This window comes from Pogona vitticeps, chromosome ZW-PAR (genome assembly GCF_051106095.1).
Source record: "Pogona vitticeps strain Pit_001003342236 chromosome ZW-PAR, PviZW2.1, whole genome shotgun sequence".
NCBI classification, from domain to species: Eukaryota; Metazoa; Chordata; class Lepidosauria; order Squamata; family Agamidae; genus Pogona; species Pogona vitticeps.
This window is the reverse complement of record NC_135800.1, coordinates 4,811,430-4,834,768: the sequence shown is the minus strand read 5'-3', so window position 1 is coordinate 4,834,768 and position 23,339 is coordinate 4,811,430. Positions and strand designations below refer to the sequence as shown.

Below are 23,339 nucleotides of genomic sequence, written 5' to 3'. Positions count from 1 at the left end.
ACAAGTATTTTGTCCAAGGCTCCAGGGTTTTCCCCCCCTCTCTTTTCTAAATCATACCCACAGATTTTGAAGGACAAAAAAAAATATCTTTCTTGATTTATTTTGCTCCCATTTTTCTCTCTCAGGTCTGCCCCTACTTCTTCCTCACACCAGCCCTGCGAGGCGGGCCACAGGGCTGACAGGAGAGTTTGACCCGAGGGCGAGGTTTTCATGCCACAAGAGAACCCACCCCCCCCCCAGGGCTGGGCTTTGAGTTTATATATATTTACATCTTAAATGTAAATATATATATACTTGGCCTAAAGGTAGAGCCGGCCCTGAAGGAGCCGCCAAAAAAGCAGCCATTCCACCAAAGCCATTGGTCAGGCTTAATTCCCTCAGAACTGAGGAGCCTGGCGCCATTTTGAATCTGAATGAGGCAAATCATGGCTGTCGTCGTCGTGCGTGGCAATTGGGGGACCAGCGTGCCCCCCAAAATTTAGGGGGGTGTCTGTCCTTAGTTCACATCTGGTGCTATGCCTGTTCCAGAAACACAAAATGCCATCTTGCAGAAAAAAATAAAATAAAATTGGGAGTTAAATGTCCAAAGGGGTCCTAGGAGGGCTTTTCGTTTTTTCCCGCCTTGTTTTATTTTTTGCAAATGTGTAGAAAAACCTCAAAACAATTATTAGCATTTGGGCTGCTGTTTTTTTTTTTTTTTACCTCAGCGCTTGCCTTTTGAACGACGTTTTACTAGTCCAAAGAAGGTATAACCCAACTCTGATTTGTTTTGTCTTATTTTAGTCCTAGAATCATAGAGTTGGAAGGGGGCTAAGATAAGGCCACCGAGAATGACATTTACGTCGTTTTCATATTTATGTGTTTTGGGCTGGGTTTTTTTTTTTTTTTCAATTTTATCCTGCCTTTCTCCTAAAAGGGACCCGAGTTGGCTCGTGTCTTATAAGAACAAACCAACGAAAACCACAATAATTTGTAGCATTAACCAAAAAAATAATTATGAAGGGGAAAAAATCTGACTCGAACCATAGTAAATGGTAATACTAGAAAACAGTTCAATGCAACAGGATTAAAACCAGTAGTTACAATTGTTTAAAAACACTTAAAAAAAATAAAATAAAAATAGTCTGCTTTTTCACCAGTCACCTCAAGGTGGCGTACATGCCTCCCTTCTCTCACCCCCTCCAACTTTCACAACATCCCTATGAGGTAGGCCAGGTTGAAAAACGAGAAAGCCAGTGGCTCAACATCATTTCTTGAATGTCAGGATTCACTGCAGGCTTGAACCCAAGTCTCTGATCAGTACAATCATTTCATTCACTGACCCATGGAAAGCATGTGTGAAAAGGCCCCCTTCCTTCTCCAGTTATCAAAAACAAGCAAACAACATGACAGCTAATGGGAAACACCAGTTTGTTTATTAGTGTCATTTTTTTATCTGCCAGGAAAATGGTGGGGGGGGGAGATAGGCTCGTGTAGTTTCTATTTTGCATTTTGAAATTTTAAATTTGGATTTTATTTTATTTCTTGCAGCAGGTATCCAAAGAAAGTAGCTGGCAAGATTTGCAGAAGAGGAGAAACACCATTTGACTGTCTGCCTCAGGTATTACTGCTTCAGGTGTATGCAGGTGTTGTTTCTTCCAGACGCACCTGTTTGGCCACCTCGAGAAGCAGGATGCTGGACTGGAACGGCTCTTTGGCGCAGTCCAGCTATGCTGTACTCAATATTCTTACTGCGGTTCCCCACAAGGTGGCATCACAGGATGATGTTTTAGGAAAATGAGTGGTATGAAATGCATCATGTGGAGTGTCATAAGCCAGTCTCCTGACAATCACTATTGATGATTTTTCCCTGCACCGTTGCAGAAAAGCAGAAGTGTGCCAGGTGGCAGACAGAAGTGGGTAGATTTCAAAACTCCCTTGGTTTCTAGGATGGGTTTCGGGGGCTCGGTTTCTCGCCAATTCCTCATTTATATTTTCTCTCGGAAATCCAGGAAAAAGAAGGTTCAGAAAAGGGCATGGTCCATATTCTGTGTTGCCTAGATTTTAGCAAAAGACTACCATAACAGCCAGGTGGAGGAAAAGAAGCAGGAAAATGCTAGGATTTATTTGGGATTGGTTACCTCTGAGGTAGGCAATCACAGTTGACACCCATTAACCCTAACCATTGCCCACACTGGCTGAGCTAATGGGAATTGGAGTAACATCTGCAGGGACACAGTGTCTCTGGTGCAGATGTTTGAGGGTTATAGGTAAGAAAGGTGTAGCTTGAACTTCCACGCTTAGCTCACTCGTATGAAAGGCCATCAAATAGTGTTGTTTCCGGTTGTTCGGCACAAATGTGGGCCTGCTCCTATCTTCTGGCGTTTTGCATTTAAAAAAAAGGAAAAATGATTTATTTCCCTTGCTGCAACAACTGAATAACTTTAAATGTGTTAGACAAGTGGATTGTTGTTGTTTCCCATGGAGACCCTCTGGTGAGAATCTTGTTCTGGCAGATCTATTTGTTTGCTTTCATGGTATCCTTTTAGGACTGTGCTTGTTGCTTGTCATGTCATGATTCAGCTCTCGGTTCCTGTTACTGTAAATGTTTTTTTAATTGCTTTTTCCCCCTTCTGTTTGTTTTAATTGCAAGCTGGCAGGAGACCCGTTATCACACAAGGATGGAATGTAAATGTCATCATTTTAAAAATGTAAATGCGTTTGAATCCCAAGAGGGAAACCCATTTCATTTCCTAGGAAAGGGAGCTGCTAAGTACACATTTTGAAGCAAGAAACAGGAATCCTGAGAATCAGTAGTTCTCAGAAATGCCACCAATAAATATCTTTGCATGCTCACTCCACACTTCCTCAGTGTTTTATTTCCTCCACCAGCTTGCCAGCTCACTTCGCTTACTGTCCCCATATTTAGCAGCTTTAAGCGCTGCTTGCTAACATGGCTTTACTACTACAAAATGATGCTATCCAGATGCACCACTGAGTATAAAGTATCCATGGGTATTTTATGGGAACCGGCTACTCTCCATTTGGAGAGGAATTGTAAGAATCCAGCTCTCTTGTGGGTTTTGTAAAAGAGAAGGCCACAGGAAAAAAAGATTACAAAATTTAAGATTACAAAATGCAGTGTAACTGTATGGAAAGGAACATGTTTAAAAGTAGCTGGCGAGGGTACAACTGGAGTAAATGAAAGTATTCGGAAGAGAAAAGGATCTTAAAAGTTCGATCGGTCTTCCTCAGGAAATCGGTTTGCCTAAACCAGAAAAATGGACCCTTACATTTCTGGAGAGAAAACACAAAAAAAGGCACTAAAATAAAACAAAAATAATGGCTAGAATCTTACTGGTGTTTGTGTTCAGTTTGCATAAGTAGCCATGGCTAATTGTGGGCGACGAGGTGCTACGGACCATCTCAGTTGGGCATTTGACCAGGCATGTGATTGACAAGGATCTGGCCACCTTTGCTAATTAGCCACAATTAGCCACAGGAATTTACTCAAACCAATAGGGTTGTGGCTAATGGCTAACTAGCTGACATTATGGTTAAAAGGCAAATGATCTGTTTGCCTAATAAGACGTTCACCTTAGAATTCTTCTTTCTTTATGACATTTCTTAGCAAAAAACGAGTGGACTGAGGAGATGAAACACTGCATCTTTTAAAAACGTATTTGACAGAACAACCGGAGGTGACCTTTCCCTCAAGGGAATGAAGCCAGAACAGTTCTGCTCTTCCAGATCTAACCCAGCCATCTTGCCACCACAAAAGCAGTAGAGGTAGGTGAGCCGTTAAAACACAGTTTATTGAGAAGCTGATTCGCTATTACATACTCACAGGAGCTACTGATAGTGAACTGTAAACTATTGTTGTTGTTGAAGGCAACCTAACATGAAATCTGGGACTCACCAGGTGTGGGATAGTGTTTCAAATCATCCTCAAGCTATGTATCCTTGGAGGATAGTGACGTTTTAGATAACTTTTTGTGTTCCAGTAGCCCTGGAAAAATATGTTTGTCTGATCTGTTGTTTATGTAGTTCTTAGACCCCAGAACCTTTGATATAGTGTGGCTCTACATGTGTAAAATCCAGATACAGTATGTGAAATCTCCCCCAGGTGAGGTTTGCTGTGTTTTCAATGGGGGGGGGCACAGCAAGGTGAGAACGGAAAAGTAAGGGAATATTCCACGAGAATCTATCCACGTATGCTGGGAAAACGGTAGAAGGAATATGGGATATTTCAGCAAGTGTTTTTAACAATGAAGCATCTGGGTGGATTTTGAAGGATCTCTCTTTTGAGTTATGTTTGATCGCTCACCAATCCTGTCCCACACTCAGCCAAGGACGTTATTTACAGCTGAAGTTCAAAAAGGGTATCAGATATGAGCATGGTAATATTGTTCTCAGGTGGGAACGGGTGGGCAATGAGCCACGATCAGAGAGCTGAAGAAAACAGAGTGATCTATGACTTGGTATAGAAGAACCACATTTAAATAGCTCCTTCCTGCCTTAGGTCTCCTTTTCTGACTGGTTATTGACTCATGAAAATGTTAATTCATCCTGTAATGTTAAGTGCCATGGAGTGTGTTTCTCTAGAGATGATGGTTAATTTCTTTATAAATACATTTGTAAACTACAGTGAGACAGTACCCGTCATTTTTAACCCATCATAGAAATCATTTAATCCAGACTTGTAACGTACCTTTGACGTAGTCAGAGGTGGGGTGAAAAAGAAAGCAGCAATCGAATGGCAAGGGACCCCCAGTATGAGAGTCAAACTCCTCACATAGGACCTTAACAGCACTATTTAATGAGATATATTTTCCAAAAATGTTTCCAAGCTACCGTGCAGTTCTTGCACGGTTGGCTTAAGACCAAGCCATTGGCATCTGCACAAACAGAGGCCCTGCCAGCCACCCTAATTTTCTCACAATCCCTGGACAAAAGACTAGGCATTCAAAGCCAGTCAGCATTCATAATGAAGGCTTTAGCTTGTGAATTCCCATATACTGTACTCCTTAAATCAACACACCTCCCCGTTGCTTGGGGGGGGGGGGGAAGAGGGAGATGATGAGAAAGAGTTGAGGAGAGAAATCTTCTCGGCCAACCAGCAGAAAACAGAAGAGACTCATGCTTTTCTACCAGCTTCCCCCCGGGTTGGGAGAGCTTCATTCGGCCATGCCAGGCCTTATAAAGTTGTTCAGTATGGTTGCCAAAGCAAATATGAATAAGATATTTTTTTAAAAGGCCAGGAGGGGGGGGGGAAACACCATCCAAAGCAAGAGCAGATTTAAAGAAAACACACATTTATTACAGGAATAATAACATATAGGCAAATGCATGTTGTAAAGATTATGAATTCACTTGATTTATAAACAGTTTCATTGAATATTTAAAGCACTTCTGGTACAGGAGACTTTAAGAAAAAAAAATGCACTTTTTGCTGTTTCTTTGCAGAAAGGGGAAAAGGCCACCCAATTCTATAATCTAGTGTCGGACTAAAATTTGTATAAAATCAAGATGCCAAGGGACTGTGTTGTAGGACTGAGCGTGACCATGAGGTCTATAAACACAAGTCCATATCTGAGCTGCCAATTGCTCTCTTGTAAGGCTCCTTTGCTTCTAACAGCTGCACCGAAAGCCCTGTTTCCCAGGTATTTTCTGTTATTAAGGCTGTGACCATAAGCCCACTTGCATAATTTAAACTGTACACTGCTCAGAGAGTGCTTAAGCACTGTGGGGCAGTATACTGTATAAGCAGCACACTTTGCTTTATCGTATTCAGAGTTTTACTTCTGTATAGTAGAAATGTATTGGATTGTACTGTAATACTAACGCACAAAGCTACGATAAAAACTAATGTTTCTATTGTACGTCGGACATTTCCCACCCTTCCAATTCACATTCCATATGAAGCTTAGAAAACCTAGTATTATGCAAACAGACGAAAAATGGGGTTAGACTTTTTCTACTTTAAGCAAAAAGCTGAAATTAAAAAAAATATACATCATGTAGATCTACAAAAAAAAGTCTTGCCTGTGAAATTTTCAAGAAAAAATAGAGAATGAAGCAGAGCTGAAAAGTCGAAGGCACCTCTGGGGTTTCTGGCAGGACAATTTTTCAGTTTTCAGTGGATCATATTAAAAACAAGGGTGGGGGGGAGAGGGGAATGAAAGGCAGTCTTAAAAAAATATTTTTTTTAAAAAAGAAAAAGAATATCTTTGTGGAATTAAAAATGTACAAGGGCAAATAAACAAAGGGATGTTCTTTTTTTGGCCGAAGCGCTTGCAAAAGACATGGTATTAGTCTGCACACAAGAAAAACAGACATGTAAAAAAAGAAAAACACAAATCTGAACAGTGTAGCTACAAATGTATTATCTCCATAACTACTGTGTTCATTCCATTTTTTTTTCTTTTCTGCTGCACCAACGCAGCCACGGAAAGTTCCACTACAGGCTCTCGGTTGAGAATCGGTTTCCCAAGAGAAAGGAGATTGTTTTTCTAAGCCAGCCTCCTGTTCTGTGGGAGGCCCTGCAAAAGTCTTCAGAACTCTCTGGATTTCAGAGTGATGGCGATTCAAAACTATTTTTTAAAAAGAGGGAAACTGGGAGGTGGGGGAAAGACAGGAAGGCGTTTACAGTAAGCCAGCTCGAAGAGAAAGTAAAATGGGCTCAGATGAATGATAAAAGGCCTGAGTCACTGGTCAACACAACACGCATGAGGGAACGCCACAGAAATAATTGCTCCTTCCTCCTACACTGTAACGTCTCGGATTCCTGCAACAGAGCTTCTCCCTGGACCAACATCCTCTCCTTTAGTTAGTGCCTCATTCCCACAATGCCTTGCAGCATGTCAATGGGCAACGGGAAGACGATGGTGGAGTTCTTCTCTGCCGCGATGGTGGTCAGGGTCTGCAGGTAGCGGAGCTGGAGAGCCGCGGGGGACTCGGTGATGACCATGGAAGCCTCCTTCAAGGCCCGGGAGGCGTTCATTTCACCTTCTGCGGCGATGACCTGGAAAGGAGAGAAAGCATAGGTCCAGGAGGACATCCAAGAAGTGGTGGACGCCTTAAGAAGCTCACTGGGGGATGACCTTCAGAACCCTCTGTCCCGTCCCCATTTTATCTCCTCTGATCATCCAGAGACTTCACAAATCTTTTCCCAGTACCCTAAGTGCGGCCAGCTGGAAATACGGTGGATTCAATTCCTGTATACTTTCTCCTAGGATGTTCTCACTGCCTCTGGGGAAGACAGGCTTCCCCAACCCAGAGCCCTTCGGAAGCCTGGACAACAACAACGCCCAGCCTTCCTGGCCATGGGCTCTGCTGCACAATTCCCACCCTGTTTCAGGCAAGGCTGCCCCCCCCAGTGGGTCAGAAACAGGGAGGAAATTTCAACCAAGGAGGACAGATCTTTGAAGGTGGAAAGGAGTACCCCAGACCACGGTGCTTCTTCATTGGGTGCTTCTGAAGAACAGAAGATGGGTTGGCCATTCGTCACAGATGCCTTACTCCCTGAACGAGTCAGGGACAGACTAGATGACCTTTGGATAACTTCCGCCTGTTCAGTACTAGGATATTCCTCAGAATCTCTTACCTTCGCTCTTGCTTCCCGGGTAGCTTCCGCTTCGGCAGCCATGGCCCTCTGGAGCTGGACAGGGAGCTTCACATCCTTGATCTCCACCCGCTGAACTTTGATACCCCAGTCATCCGTGGCATCATCCAGAGTGGCCTGTTTTTTTAAAAAAGAACATGGCGGTTAATTAATAGTTTTGTGCCATCCAGTAAATTCTGACGGATGGCGACCCTTTCCAGGTAGAGAAGACCCAGAAGTGCTTTGCCATTACCTTCCTCTAGGGGGCGCCCTTGGGACTGTGCAGTTGGCCCAAAGCCACCCAAGCTGGGTCTTCTCCCTGGAGACCTAGTTGGGATTTGAATTCCCAGCCTCCGGCTTTGCCGTCAGATCTCTAAAGGGTGGCGAAGGAATCAAATCCCCAATGCCTAGCTCTGAAGCCAGAGACCTAAACCACTGGGATATCCAGCTAGCTAAGCATTTAATTGGCCATTAAGATATGGTGGAAGCAGTCATATTGATCAAACAGACGATCCAGAGGAGACACAAACACGGCTTTTTGGAATTAGCAAATAAGAGTCTTTAGGGTTGTGTAGGGACTCGATCACCTTTACTTGCATTTTCTGACAATAAGAAAGAGCTAAGCCTGGCTCTGTCGGTGGTCAGAGTCATTCATTCACATGCATCTGCTAACCCATGAAAGTCCTACTCCGCAGATGTGAATATAGACACACACGCACACACCCCAACATCTCCATTTTCCCTCTACCCAGTCCTCTTCCATGAGAAATTGCCGGATCCCTTTCAATCCGATCTCCGCGGCCACGGGAACTAGAGACCTCCTGTCTTCACGTTTTTAAAAAAGCGAAGGTTGCCAACTTACTCTCCTTAGCTCTACTGTACCTGCATGCTGTGTGCAATCTCTTCTCGGTCGGAAAGGATCTGTGAGAGGTTCTTCGTCCCCAAAACGTTCCTCAGGGTGGTCTGAGCCAAGAGCCGAGTGGCCGAGTCAGCATTGGTGATGTTGGCGACGGCAAGGGTGGCATTCTGAACTCGGTAATAAACCACGCCGTCCACATTCACGGTTACCGAATCTTTGGTAAGAATCTAGGGTAGAAGCAGGGAGGCGACACAGAAAAATTAGAAATCCTTTTGCCAGCAGCAGACACCCTTTCCCATAGCCCTAGTCACAAGCCGATTGATTCAGTTCTATATAATAACAGCTTTTTAAAGCAACAACGTAACTGCCTTTACGGACATTTGCTAACTTTGCTGATTCTGTTTTGTTATGATTTCCTCATTAAGAATTAAGGGCCCTTTACACTGAATTTTATTCCAGCAAACTGTGCTCTTTCGCCATACAATTTGGACTTTCATCGGTAACACAGCCTCTGTTTTATGTGCCTGCCAGCCTTCCACAGCTCTGAGCTGAACAGCAAAACTGATTCCTGATAGAACTTTGTTCACAGATTTTAGCACATCGCAGAACATCCCAAACATGGCTAAATAAAAAGGGATTTAACCCCCAGACCTTTAAGAGCTGCATGTATTCTTTTTTTCATGTTCAAATTTCAATTATCAGGATTACTGTTAAGTTTATGAAGCGATCACCATTTTTTAAAAAAAAACTTTTAAAAAGGCAAATAACCAAATGAAATGAAATGTTCTCCTATCCCTCAAGCAAGACACCTTTTGAAACCTGCAGACTTATGGAAATAAAACGAATGTTGAGATATTGAGGATTTGCACCCAGAAATTAACAGGAAGTGACACAGAACAAAGAAGACAAAATACATACTTAAGTCATGTATGGGTGGGGATTAAGCGCAACTAGTTTTCAAGGAATTCGGTGTTCGCTTTGAAACTGGACAGATGCATGTTATCGCTCCTTTTTCAGGTGTGACAATGGAAAAATTAGATGATCTCACTCTGTTTCCCCAAATACTGTACAGAGGGAGCACCAAGTCAAGAGCTTCTGGAAAGCGTAATGGCTGGGCTGATTTTATAATCTTATTTCTAGTCACACCCCAAAGGAGGTCTGTTTTATGTCATTAGAGCCACTGCAATGGAAGTTTCTATTTTAAGGAATATAAGCAAGGTAATAGCAAGCTGTGTCTTCTGTCAATTTGGTTTCCATAGCATATAAATGGGAATGTTGCAACCCTGAATTACATTAAGAGCTCTTCCACCATGGGACCACCAAGATCATACAGCAGCATCGCAGATACATCACCTACTGCTTTTCATGGCTTGTTTACCGGACAAAAACCGGGACACCTGCCAATTGGGAATCTAATGGGCTCCTCAGAATAACATGCACTCAATGGTCCTTAATGGCAGTCCATAACAGGAAATCAAACGGAAACAGTAAGAGTCAGGGCCTTCTCAGAGTGGCACCTGAAGTCCGGCATGCTCTCCAGGGGCTTTCTTTGATACGTTTTAAGTACCAACATAGCTCTTTCACCTGAACCTTCTACCAATCCTAATGCTCCTTTAAAAACATTTTTTCTGAAGAAACAATTGAGCTTGGGGGGGCGGTGGAATTACTGTTGCATGTTATCTCCAGAATCCCATCAGGGTTACTGACCATGCTGGTCGATGGATTCTGGGTAAGTTTTTTTCCAATACAGAAGCTTTATGCGCTCTGAAGTTCATCTGCCTTGTCCCCATCGTTCTAACACTGGAATTGCCGTCACTACCCCCTTCTTGCAGAGTGGTTTTGACCTAAGGATATTCCCTGAGCTGATGGAAGCAGGGAAACCAGACCAGGAAGCATTGAAATTTGCACCTCTGCCTCTCTACACCAACTCCACGGCTTGGCCCTGAAATCTGAGAAAGAGGGGAAGCTGATTTTGGAAAGCTATGTGAGGACGGAAGCCAAGGAGAGGAGAGGCCGGCCGAGCCTATTTATAGCTGGTATTTGAAAGGGGGAAAGGGGCCACTTACTTCCTGCGGTGGGATATCGAATGATATGGTCCTCATGTCCACTTTGGTACAACTGTCCGTGCAGGGCAGGACGAAAAACAGACCTGCAGGAAAAGAAAGCAGCCACCATTAAAAATTCAGCCGGCACACTACCTCGCCGGCTCTGTTCGCCGGCGCAAGGAAGGCCATCGGATGTCAAGTCTATTAGATCTGGTTGCAAGTACAGGACATGAAGAGGAAACGGAACGGAGAGGTCCCTTAGGATCTGGAAAAGGGCAAGCACGGGGGAAGACGTTTGCACGGTTGCCAAGCAGCTTCGCTGGCCAGTTCCGTCAGCAGACGTGAGCCACAAACACCAGTTGATCCCCGCAATGTGGAAGAAAAGGTTTTTCTCCAGCTATTCTGGAAAGCACAGAAGGGGCAACACAGGTGGTGGAAAGGGGCTGGCATTGCTTCGGTAGAGATCAGTATTATATAAATGGCGCCCCAGCTTTCTCTACTCAACAAACTTGGTCAAACAGAGAGGGAGAGGAGGATTGGCCTAAAGACATCCCAGTGATTTTCAATGGCTCAGTGGGGACAAAAACCTAGATCACGACATCCACGTGATGTAAGAGGCTCCAGTCCTGAGGCACCCTACGCAATCTTTAAGGGCTGCAGACATAAGCAAATAATGTTGACATTAGCTGCCCTTCTTTAAGCTATAAAGCCCTAAATGGCTTGGGTCCAAGCTATCTCCAGGACTGCATCTCCCTATATGTGCCTGCCTGGGTGTGGAGAGGTATTCCCTCTTTGTCCCACTTCTGATGGAGACACAGGAGACGGCCTTCTCTGTCACTGTTCCCAGACTGTGGAACTCCCTCCCACTGGAGGACAGGCTGGCCTCATCTCAGTTGTCCTTCTGCAAGCAGGCAAAAACCTTTCTCTTCGGGCAAGCTTTCCCTCAGCGACAGGCTGCCTAAGTGGAGTATATGGATTGTTGTACTTATTGCTTTGAATGTGTTTTGGTGCGGCTTTTATTTACCATTTTTCTAGTATGGTAGTTATTTAATCCTCTTTAGTATATATATATTTACTGGTTTTAACATTAAGTATGGTATTTTAATGATGCAAACCATCTTGGGTCCTTTTCAAGGTGAAAGGTGGGGTAAAATGTTTTAAATAAACAAATCACATATAAATTGTATCTTAAGACTGAGCAGGAAACAGTAACTTTACATAGAAAAAACATTGTATGATTGAGAGGCTGCCTTTCATCATGTATTGTACCACAGTATACATGTGTACATACAAATGCACACACATACACTTACCTGGCCCTTTTGCGCCTCCTTTAAGGATGCGCCCCAGCCGAAAGATGATGGCGCGTTCATATTCCTTGACAATCTGTAATAAAAGAGGAGGGCAATCACAGAGCGTTTTCCTAAGGTGTATTTCCCCCTCTCTCATTGTGAACATTAATTACCTATTTGTGCCCTAACAGTCACATCTAGCACATACAAGATACTATAGAGGAAGTGATAATGCTGAAAGGAGTTAATTTTAGACCATGCAATGTAGACGCAGTACAAAAAACCAGTCTGCGGAATGCTTCCTTCCAAAGATCCAAAGCAATCTGGATTGCATGGCTGACCCAGATATTTTGCTACCTGGGACAGGAAAAAAAATGATGGTAGCCTGCACCCCATTCTATGAACAAGAGCTGGTTAAAAAGACAATTATACAGTATTTTAATTTTAATTCATTACTTAACCAAGTATAGGGTTCTCCATCAGACATGAAGCAACAAGCTAGCTTAGGGAATCTACGGCAGACTGTGTGGTATATATGTTCTGCCGAGGGGACAGCTGAGCCAGGACTGCTAGATAGCTCAGAGGTTTAGGTCTCTGGCTGTGAAGCCAGAGGTTGGGAGTTCAATTCCCCCCACGGGGCCTCCTTGATAGGGGCTGGACTGGATGATCCTCAGGGTCCCTTCCAGCTCTGCAGTTCTAAAATGATGATGATTCAGCAAGAACTGTCCCTCCTGTTCCCTCCCCACCCCACCTCAGGGCATTGGTCCCTTGAGGTCATTGCTTCTGCCACCTAACGGCAGAGCCGGCCCTATCCATTTAAGTACAGATGAATGGGAGTGTCTTCTTACGAACATGACCGCATCATGACCAGCTCTCAACAGCTGAAATCCTGTTGCTTAGCATAGCAAGCCTCAACTAAAGTAGTGGGGGATTTGGTAAGTTAATTGCTCTTTAAGGTCCACTGATTTAATGGCCTAATTCTAGTGGCAATTTACTGCACTAAACAGCAGGATTTCTCTCCTCCAAAAGGAGGCCAGAAATAACAAACCAAGAATATTGTAGAATCCAACCCTATCAATATTTCCCAAGGGACTTTTTTTTTTACCTTTATGCATAGCCAGATGGAGATAGGGAAAGTCACAAGGACCAAAAGGAATGAAACGATGACCAAGAGCCAACCGCAGAACCCAAGGCCTGTATTAGGGCTCTCTGGAGGAAAGGGAGAAAAAGAAGACACATATATTTGGAAATGTAGCACAAACTATCTTACAGTAGGACCCCCATATCTGCTGAGGATTGGTTCCAAGCCCCCTGTGGAGACTAAAAACTGTGGATAATTATATACAGTATGGTAAAAAAAAAACACAGGAAAAATATTTTAACGTGTATTACCAGAACTGGCTACTAGAGGGCACCAGAGACCACGCTATAAATTCTTCACTAACAAATATTCATAGCTTCGCTCCCTCTAGTGGCCAGTTCTGGTAATACATGTAAAGTACCAGAAGCGCAGGGGTCATCCAGTGGAGTTGAACAATGGGAGATGAAGCGCAGGCCAAAGTCAAGCCTTCTTCAAACAATGGATTTCTGGATTATGGAACTCCCCGGCACAAGATGACAGGATGGCTGCCAGTTTGGAGGATTAGACAGATTCATGAAAGATAAGGTCTGATGACCGCCGTAGGCTACCACTAGTGTGCAGCACACCAGTCTATGTGCAATGTTAAATCTTGGTACACAAGCTGCAGAGGGACACAAATAGAATTCTTTTCCTTGTGAGCATCCGGTGTGTGTGTGCTTGTTTCACCACAATGGGAACGGAATCCAGAATTAAGTCATCTGGTCTGATTCACCATTGTTCTTCTGTTTCTTACAGACTGCTCAAAATCTCCACAAGGTTGTTTGTGTGTGTGTAAGAATGGTTCAAACATCTTTAGAAAGGTAGGGGTTACCTCCTTAAGAGTTCTTTGTAAACATGCATGAAGTGTTTCAAGCACGGAAAGAGCAGCATTTCGGGCGCGACGTGGTCTAAAACACTAGAAAAAGAACATTTTTGCAGACCGAAGGTCTCTTTAATGGATTTCCTGTATAGAGCTGCTTGGAGAAGATTTACTGCCCAGGGCTCAAACTCTTGGCAGATCTGGCCAAGATCTGGAAGGCCCTGTTCGCATGCTAATAAGATTTGACGGAATAGATGTTTCAGCTGGTCAGAATGTCAATGAGAATAAGAAGAGTGTTATTCTGCAGCCTGACCCCCATGAGCCTGACATGGACTTGAATTTAAGCCAGACCAGCAGCTTTGCTGACCTCAACGGGACTAGCAGCTTGGACTGGATTGGAATAAAGCTAGATGGACAAAGGATCTGCCAGCCTAAAGCAGTCCTTCCCTTCCTCGGTCCTGCCCTCGGTCTTACATGCTGTGCCTCTCCTGGCAACCAAAGGCCTGGAGGACGTCCAGAGCGCTGCGCCGAGCCTGGAGACATGATGATTGCAGCTAATGAACAGGCAAAACAAGTGGGGGGGGGGGGAAGAGATCATTCACAGGGGATGCAAGACAGATGCAAAAAGGAGGGACGGTGCCAATTCGTCCTTCAGTTTGCCTTCCTCTGGCATTTCTTCACACTAAGGATGGAAGAACATTTTTCCTTTCCAATATTTACGCCAGCTATTTCCTGGGAACGGTGCAATGTACAGGGAATAAGCAATTCACCCTCATCCATGCACAAGCTGGCCCTTACTGATCCAGCACTAAGGCTAGTATTTTGAGGGGGCTTTCAGGAGAGGTTGCTCCCAGCAAAGCAATCCTTTCCATTGTGGTCAGACACCCACCTTTCTTACATTTTTTCTCTGTTTGCAACTTACATGTCCCATCTGTTACTTCTGACTTTTTCGCTATCCTCAAGATGCAGGAAAGGATGGAAATGGGCTTTGTGGCAGAGTGGTTACACTGCAGTACTGAAGTCAAGACTCTTCTCACGACCCAATTTCGATCCGGATAGGTTCTGGTAGTCGGCTTAAGGGTGACTCAGCCTTCCATCCTTCTGAGGTCAGCAGGATGAGTACCCAGCGAGTGCGTCGTCTGCACAATTAAACTTTAAATGGCTCTGAGAGTGTTTTAAGTGCTACGGGGGAGAAGGTAAACAGAACACTTTGTGCTGCTTATATACCATCCCACCGCACTTAAGCCACTCTCTAGGTGGTTTGCAACATAACTATGTGGGCTACACACTGAAACCACTTGCACAGATGTCTTTCGGCTGAGAACGCTTCAACAAGGAAACGGCTGAGAACGCTTCAACAAGGAAACAGCTGACACTTGCTGGCCTTTACTGTTAGCCCTGCTGCACTTAACCTCTGCAGCACTAACTCCAGGTGTATCAGGTGATCTTCCCAGGTATTACTGAAGATCCCTATGTCATCAATGTAGGCCACTGTAAAGTCACTGAGCCCTGCCAAGGTCTGGTCCATCAGCCTTTGGAATGTGGCTGGTGCATTTCTGAGACCAAAGCTCAGGACTCGAAACTCATAGAGACCAAAAGGGCTGCAAAAGGCAGTTTTTTCTTGATCCCTGGGATCAATTCTTAATTGCCAATATCCCTTTACCAGGTCCAATGATGAGATGAACCGACAACCCCCTATGGTTTCAATCAGGTTGTCTAGCCTGGGCATTGGGTAGGCATCAGGAGTGGTTACACGGTTTAATTTCCTGTAATCGACACAAAACCTAATGCTCCCATCAGGCTTGTCCACAAGGACTATCGGAGAGGACCAAGGACTAGAAGAGGGGACGATTATGTTCTCCCTCAGCATCTCGTCCAGCTCCTTCCGCACCTTGTCCCTATAGGGTCCCGTTACTCGGTATGGGGATACTGCCTGCGGGGGTGCATCCCCGGTGTGGATCCGATGCATCACTCCCTTCACTATCCCCGGCTTGTTGGAAAACACCTGTTGATATTTACTAAGCAGCATTTTTAGTTCTAGCTGCTGGTCTTGGGTGAGTGCAGGACTGATCTTTACCTCCTCTGGGTTGTATCTTACTTCCCCTCTACCCTCCCAGAAGGGTAATTCCGCTTCCTCACTCTCAGCTGCTTTTATCGCGAATAAAACCCTCTGTTCCCCTCGGTAGTAGGGTTTTAGGGCATTCACATGAACCACCCTCCTTGCTTGGTTCTCCTCCTGCTCTATAAGGTAGTTCAGGTCTGACATCTTGGAAATGACCCTATATGGTCCTGCCCATTTGAGCTGCAGTTTGTACTCCCTGCAGGGCCTAAGCCAAAGCACTTCCTCCCCTGGGTCAAAGTGCCTCTCTCTAGCTTTGTGGTCATACCATGTTTTCTGTCTGACCTTCTGCGCTTGCAGGTTTTCTGCTGCCAGCTCTAGATTTCTCCTTAGGTCATTCATCAAGGTGTCTATGTAAGTCACAACGTCTTGTGGGTCATCCTGGGTGATCTGCTCCCAAATTTGTTTGATCAAATCAAGGGGCCCTTTCACCCCTAAGTGTGCAGCAAACATGTCAGAGTGACCCCTTTGTAAGATCATGGGGCGATACTTTTCAGGTACCACCAGCTGACTTCTGTTCCCATCTCCCCCTTTTGAGATATTCCTCAGGGTCTCTCTATATAAAATCCCCTTTTTCTCCAGAAATCTCACTGGGGTTTCAGGTGTTAGCTGAGCGTCAGTCACCTGTTCAAAACACTTTTGGAGAGTGGCGTCTGCCTTTTGCTCCTGTCCAAATCTGCTGTCTGTGGTTAAGGTTTCCACCACAGCTTCTGAACTCCCCTCTGCCTCCGTCTCTGGCTCATCATTACCCCCCTGAACTGTCCCCGTGGTGGCTTGTGAGCGTGTAATCACTAGCACCCGTTTCACATGTTCAGCCAGGTCATTTCCCACGAGCACGGCTGCTGGCAGAGTCGATGAAATCGCTAGCCGCCAATCTCCCCTCCAGCCTTGAAAGTTGACAGGTACCTCTGCTACTGGCAGAGAGATTACCTGCCCCTCAATCCCTGCCACCTTTATGCTCTCATTTGGGATTATAAACTCCCGAGGAATAATATCTGGATGGCACAGGGTTACCTGGGAACAAGTGTCCCGCAGCCCCCTATACTGACGGTCAAGTATTCCTACGTCCACCCCGGCTGTCTCAAACAACTGAGAATCTGTTTTTACCAGCAAGCAGCGCTTTACCTCTATAAGAGGACCATTTTCCTCAGCCTGATCAGCATAGGTAGCTGTTCCAGACTGAGTAGCCATGGCAACAGGCTCCCTCAGTGACACTGAGCCTTGCTCTTTCTGGACACAGAACACAGCTTTTGGCTTGGTCCCACTAGACTCCTGAGGCACCATTCCTTTTAGCTGCTTTAATATCTCACACTCTGAGATTAGATGACCCTTTCCCTGACAGAAATAACATTTTCTGGTGTATTTTGATTCTCTCTCCTCTTGTTTCGGTTTTCCCTCCAAATTCTGAGGGCTTGGTTTCATGCCTGAGGGCTTCCCTTCACCATGGGCCCCTCCCCCTTGCTGGCTTTTCCCTGGTCCCTGAGAGTACTTGCTGTAGGTTTCTTTGGGTTTACCTACAGATTTCCCCTCACCCAAGGGCTTTCTTATTTGGGAGATAAAATCTGCGATCTCTGCGGCTGCTGCCACAGATTTCGGTTTCCTTTCCCTCACCTGGAATTTCAATTCCCCATGCAGAACTGAATAGAACTGTTCCAGGGCTATCAAGTCTTTAAGCTGTTCATAGGTCTCTGTCCCCTCCTGCGATAGCCATTTCTCAAGCAGCCTCACCAATTGGGCCCCCACTTGGGTAAAAGTCTGTTCTGGCTTCTTGGTAAGGGACCTGAATCTTTGTCTCAGCTGCTCTGCATTTATCCCATGTCTTGCGAACACCAGTTTTTTAAACTCTGCAAAATCTTTCATCCGTTCCTCAGGCATCTCGGCATAAACCTCAGCCAGGCTACCACTGATTAAAGAACGCATGATGGTCATCTTCTCAGTTTCCCTCACTGAGAAGTCCACAAACGCTCTTTCCACTAAGGAAAAGAACACCTCAGGACAATCTCCCTTGTGGTACACAGGGAATTTCTTCAGGTCAGCCTTAGACAGTTGGCCTCCCTCAGAATCCCTATTATTATTATTGTTCTGGTTCATCATTTCCAGTTTTCTTAATTCAAACGCCATTCTTTCTTTTTCCAGAGCAATTCTCTCTCTCTCCCTCTCCATTTCCATTCTTTCTCTCTCTCTCTCTAATTCAAATTGCCGCTGTTTCTCTCTTTCCCTTTCCTCCATTTCCCTCACCCTCAGTTCATGCTGTTGGGCTATGAGTATTTTTCTGAGTTCTGGGTCTTGCTCTCCTGTGCTGTCACCTTGCACTGAGCCAAATTCATCCTCAGAACCTTGGTCAATCTGGGGGTCTTTCACTTCACTCATGTCTGCTACTTGGCTTCGAGTCAAGGGCATACCCCCCCCTCAGAACAGGCTGCTTTAAAAAGTCAAGCCTCAGAATAAAACGACCACTTTTTTCCTTTTTGCCTCAGAACCAGCTCTCCCTAGAGATTGCTGCTGTTCTTCAGCACTAAACTTGCAACAGTATCGAGTCAGAGCCTACCCCCCTCTGCTGGGCCTCTCAGCTGGCAAGCTAGCTCGCTGTTGCTACGCAGTTTTTCCTCAGCTTTTTCCCGCCAAAACTAGGCTGCCTCAGAGCACCTTAATCTAAGTCTCCCCAGTTGGCACGTTCTTCTACTAGCGCACCTCCCCGTGAGGTACACCTAGAAGATTACCTACGCGCCTCAGACTGTCCCTGACTAGACCCCCCTTGCTCTGGGCACACCTGCCAAGGCTTTGCTGGACCGCTGGACAACTGGACCAGTCGTATCCCACACGCTGGACACCAATCAATGTGACAAACCCAGACCTACTGGGATCTATCACACAGTTACTAAGCTGCCACCAACCATTCCCTATAATAAGTCACACAGACCAGGGATGGATTTTTAAACAACAAAAGAATAAGGTTTATTTTAAATACAAACAGGGTAAATAAAACAATCAGGTGAATAAAATAAAGTAACGTGGCTTATTCTCACACACATAAGCATACAGTTTGGTTCACCTAGAACCTTTAACTTAAAGCACAGACCCTGAACCCATCAGTTCTGGCTAACCAACAGACCCCTGAACCTTTCAGGCTGGTACTCTGACACACAGTAGTACCCTGTCAGACACCCAGACTCCCACAACAGCTTCTTCTTCCCCAGCTGCTGCTTCGTCCCAACCCAGTGTCTCACAGTCTGTCTCAGCATCTCCCTTCACCACACAGGCATCACATATTTATACAGTACAGCCCCTCCTCCTGATGTCCCGCCTTCCACTCCCCATAGGATGGAACTTTCCCTCCAAACCCATGACAGACAGGTAACATCAGTGCTGTTATGTAACACGGGGGAGAAGGTAAACAGAACACTTTGTGCTGCTTATATACCATCCCACCGCACTTAAGCCACTCTCTAGGTGGTTTGCAACATAACTATGTGGGCTACACACTGAAACCACTTGCACAGATGTCTTTCGGCTGAGAACGCTTCAACAAGGAAACAGCTGGGCTGTATTTGTTTCGACAGTTGTGCAAAGGTGCCACTACCCCTATGCAACCATTCAAGCTGAAAGCACTGCCCTCTTTTGAATAGGATCACCCTTGATGCAATGTGGTAATCAGAGCCAGGCAGAAACCCCAAATGCTGTACACACAACCGTGCAGGAATTCCATTTACAGGAAGCTCAGCAGAGATTCCCATGCAAAACCCAGTAAACTCTGTTTTTGCCCTGGCGTCCTTCCTGTGAATTCAGTTCCTCCACAACATTATGCAACCTCTTGGGTAAGGTTTGGCTTGCATTCCTGTTTTTAGTTGCAAAATCCACAGTCTTTAGTTAGTCGGGAAATGGGCAGTCATTGTGAAATCCCGGAAGGGAGTGGAAAAGCTTGGGAATTCTTTGCCTCCTATGGGCTACGATGCCCAGTGTGACCAGGATGGCTAGGGAATCCAGAGATTGGCAGTCCAAAACAGGAGATTTCCGAACCCTGGAATATTTGGAGGCGGTCAGGGAAAAGAAAGTCCATACTTCAACTTTTCTGTGCATTGAATGGTTTTGGTTGGGGTGATCATGTCCATGATCCTGACATTAGGGTCAGAGCCACACCTCTGATGATGTCAGAGATGGGGCAAGAAAAACGTGGAAGCTGCTGGCCCTGGTGAGTGGCCGATGGAGCCAAACCAGTCTGTGTCCACCTTTATTGGTGACTCCCGGTCATCAGTGAAGGGGTGAGTGACCCCCTTCTCTTTCTGAAGCCCCACCCTCTTGGTTGCTTTCCTTGTCCTGCAACTTCTATGTTTCGCCTGCCCTCCCCGGGTCCAACCCCGAATGTTTCGGGTTGGACCTGATGGCCTCAGAGGCCCCTCCTGACTCAACTATTCTAGGGGTGCACGTGTAAGCCCCCTTGAACTCCGTGGGGCCTATTCCTGATGAGACATCTCTTGGGTTGAACGCCACAACGCTACCCCACGCCCTTTATTTGTATCAGTTTCTTTTCCTCTTTCCAAAGCTGCATCGCCCAGCTGCAGTCTTTGCCCCCAAGTCCTGCTTGATGGAAGCAAGGAAGAAGACCTTGTTTCCGTCCGACCTCCGAAAACCCCTTTCAAGGAGCAGATGCAATGCAAATAGAAGTAACTTTCTCCAGTGAAATCGGTTTGTACCTAAACCCAAAGCCTCCCTCCACAGAACTTTCCTCCTGAGGTTTGCTCAAAACCTGACGGAGGTTGTTGCTGTTGATCACAAGCAATGTAGCTGTGCAAACAAATTAACCCCTAGATACAATTTAAAAACAAAAACAAGCTCTGCTATTCAGTTTTGCATTTGCCCCCAGGATTCCTCGTCTGAGGGCCTGCTTTTTCTCAAGATATCGCTGCAGTAAAGGGGGTTTGTCTAAGGAATCACCAGGAAATTATTTTGGATGCCATGGAAGCGGGAAAGGGACGGAGGCCCATTTGTATCCCAAAACCTAGTGCGTTGTCCCAAATGGGAGATTCCAGCGTGTCTGGGTCGCAATCTGAGACTCCCGGCCTACAATTAGGTTTCTCAATTCTTAAGGCAGGGGGGAAAAAAAACCATAAAGTTAAAAAGAAAAGCAAAATGTGGGGCAGAGGCCAGTCTGATTCAAGAGGCTAAGCCCTACCCCCCAAATAATCCCCAGTTAAGTGAAACCCTGCCCTCCACCACAGTGCAGCAACCAGAAGGAGGACAGGACTATATTTGAATAAATGTAGATGGCTGTACATGAAAAAAAAAACACAGACTGATATTTTCACCCTATGAATGAGACATCTCTGAAAGGTCCCATCATTAATATCCCTGCTTAGCTCTTACAAGCTCAAGAGCATGGCTTCCCGTATCTATTGAATCCATCTCACGTTTGGCCTTCCTCTTCTCCTGCTGCCTTCCACTTTTCCCAGCATTATTGTCTTTTTTTCCATTCTCGTCTTCTAGTGGTATCTCCAGATATGCTAGCTTCCCTTTAACCATTTTCACACCTAGAGAGAGTTCAGGTCTGATTTGCTCTCACACCTCCTTATCTTTTTTCCACGGGTCTTTCCATTGCTCCCTTATCTTGAATGAATTATTTCTTATCAGCTGTCACACTTTGCCATCCAGATTTTGGAGTGACCTCGAACAGCTCTGAGTTCACAAATGAAGGATCGTATCGCATCTTACGCTCCCGAGATCAAAGGTGGAATATAAATGCATTAAATACATAACTCCGAAGAACCTCTGCCCCCAATAAGCCCGCCCTGGGCTTCCCCACACAAAGAAGGGGAGAGGTTTCCTCCACCAAGCCAATACAACAACTCCAGCAAAACCTCTACTAGAGAAAACTCAAATATTACAGTACATCTCTCTGCCAGATGATGGCAGCTGCTTGCCGATGAAATAAGGCACTCTGCATATTCTCAGGGACACCCTTCTTATTGCCTGTGCCCCACTCTTAGATCAGACTAAGCTTTTTCCAAATGGACTCCCTCACTACGCATCTTCTTAACCCTTGGAAGGCAACCAGGGACTGTACGACTTGAAAAAATAAAATTATTATTAACAAGGACCACCGGGGGCTGCGGCCGCGTTCCTGGCAGCGTGCGGTTTATTCAACGCTTAGAAAGGCGCGCTCGGTGCATGCTCAGAGGAGCCTGAAACGACACCCCACCCCACCCTGCAAGGAATATATACACACATACTGTATATATATATAGGGGCGCAGCGCTGAACCTCCTGCTCTTGAAAACCACAAACGTCCTTCTCCAGGATCTGGCTCCGATGGGAGGCAGCGAAGCTAAGGAGGCGGCACTCTGGACGCGCTCAGAGACTAGCTATAGCTGGCGGTGGGCGAGAGGGGAAGCAGGTTCCGGGGCTCAACGGAGAGGGAGGATATGAAACTGAGCTAAGCAAATAAACAAGCAAGCCAGCCAGCAGCTGGCCGCCCTCTTTCCCACGGCTCCCCAAGAACGGGGCCAGCTTCTGGGTGTCACCCACCTCCGATCTTTATGGGCTCCTGTTTCCGTCGGGCGCCTTTCTCCGCGTCCTCCATGACTCCCACCGAGCCGGCCAGCTCCGCTCCCTTCCACCGCCCTGCTGCAAGACCCACTGGCAGGCAACTGGAAGGGTGAGCCCCCCCCCTTGGCAGCCTATTTGGCCTCCAGGCAAGAGGCGTGGCCCGCTCCTGCCCCCGCCCCTTTCGCCCAGAGGCTCCGCCCCCAGGGTCTTCCCCGGGCGGGAGGGGGGGCGAGCGTGTGCGCGCTGAGAGCGGGAGAGCCTTCCTTAATAGAGGGAGCCGGCGCGCTCCTCCCCCTTTGGACGAGACGATAACGCTTGCAAAAGTTGACGGCAGCAGCAGCAGGAAAAGAGGATTGAGATGCCTTGATTCCAAAAGGAAGCCAGGGCTTCGCGTTTGCAAAGCCCAGAACTGGGGTGTTCATAATGGGACCTTTTGGGAATCATCCAGTCCTAGGATTGCTGTAGGTCCAAAGTGACTTTTTAAAATTGTTTCATTGATTTTAAATATTTTTTTTTATCCCGCCGGTCCCATTTTTAAAGCTAAAAACCACCAAGCTGACAACATTATGAGAAGCCAATATTTAAAGCTAAGAAGAATGAGTTTAAAGAGGCAGCTTGCATTGTTGAAATACAATATTCATGCTAAAACAATATGTATGCAAATAGTTAAAAGGAACAAACAAATACCAACACAGGTCCTGCTAAACACCTAGTCAGAGATGTAATACATAACAACCCATCTCAAAGTCACACTCGGGTTGCCATAAGATCTATGTTCCTCACAGCAAGGTTGCACTTAGATCTCCTCTAAGCATCACTGAAGCTCGGCAAGTATTTTTAAAATATTGCTATTTTTTTAAAAAAATACACATTAATCTCCCTCATCTCCAGTTATCTATTTCTTTGTTCCAAAAATGGAAAACAAAGCCTTCAAAACAGTCCCATCATCAAGCTGGACAGCT

The 23,339-nt window shown here is 45.7% G+C and overlaps 1 protein-coding gene across 1 annotated transcript; it reads right to left on the bottom strand.

Moving 5' to 3' along the window:
- Nucleotides 1-5,277: 5,277 nt before the first annotated feature.
- On the bottom strand, nucleotides 5,278-22,514 carry LOC110082937 (stomatin). Its single transcript, XM_020800918.3, has 7 exons — nucleotides 22,357-22,514; nucleotides 12,884-12,987; nucleotides 11,800-11,872; nucleotides 10,508-10,590; nucleotides 8,465-8,668; nucleotides 7,586-7,720; nucleotides 5,278-7,003 (listed from the first exon to the last, which is right to left on the bottom strand). The coding sequence occupies exons 1-7, from the start codon at nucleotides 22,409-22,411 to the stop codon at nucleotides 6,809-6,811; spliced, it is 849 nt and encodes a 282-aa protein (XP_020656577.2). The 5' UTR covers nucleotides 22,412-22,514; the 3' UTR covers nucleotides 5,278-6,808.
- Nucleotides 22,515-23,339: the final 825 nt, after the last annotated feature.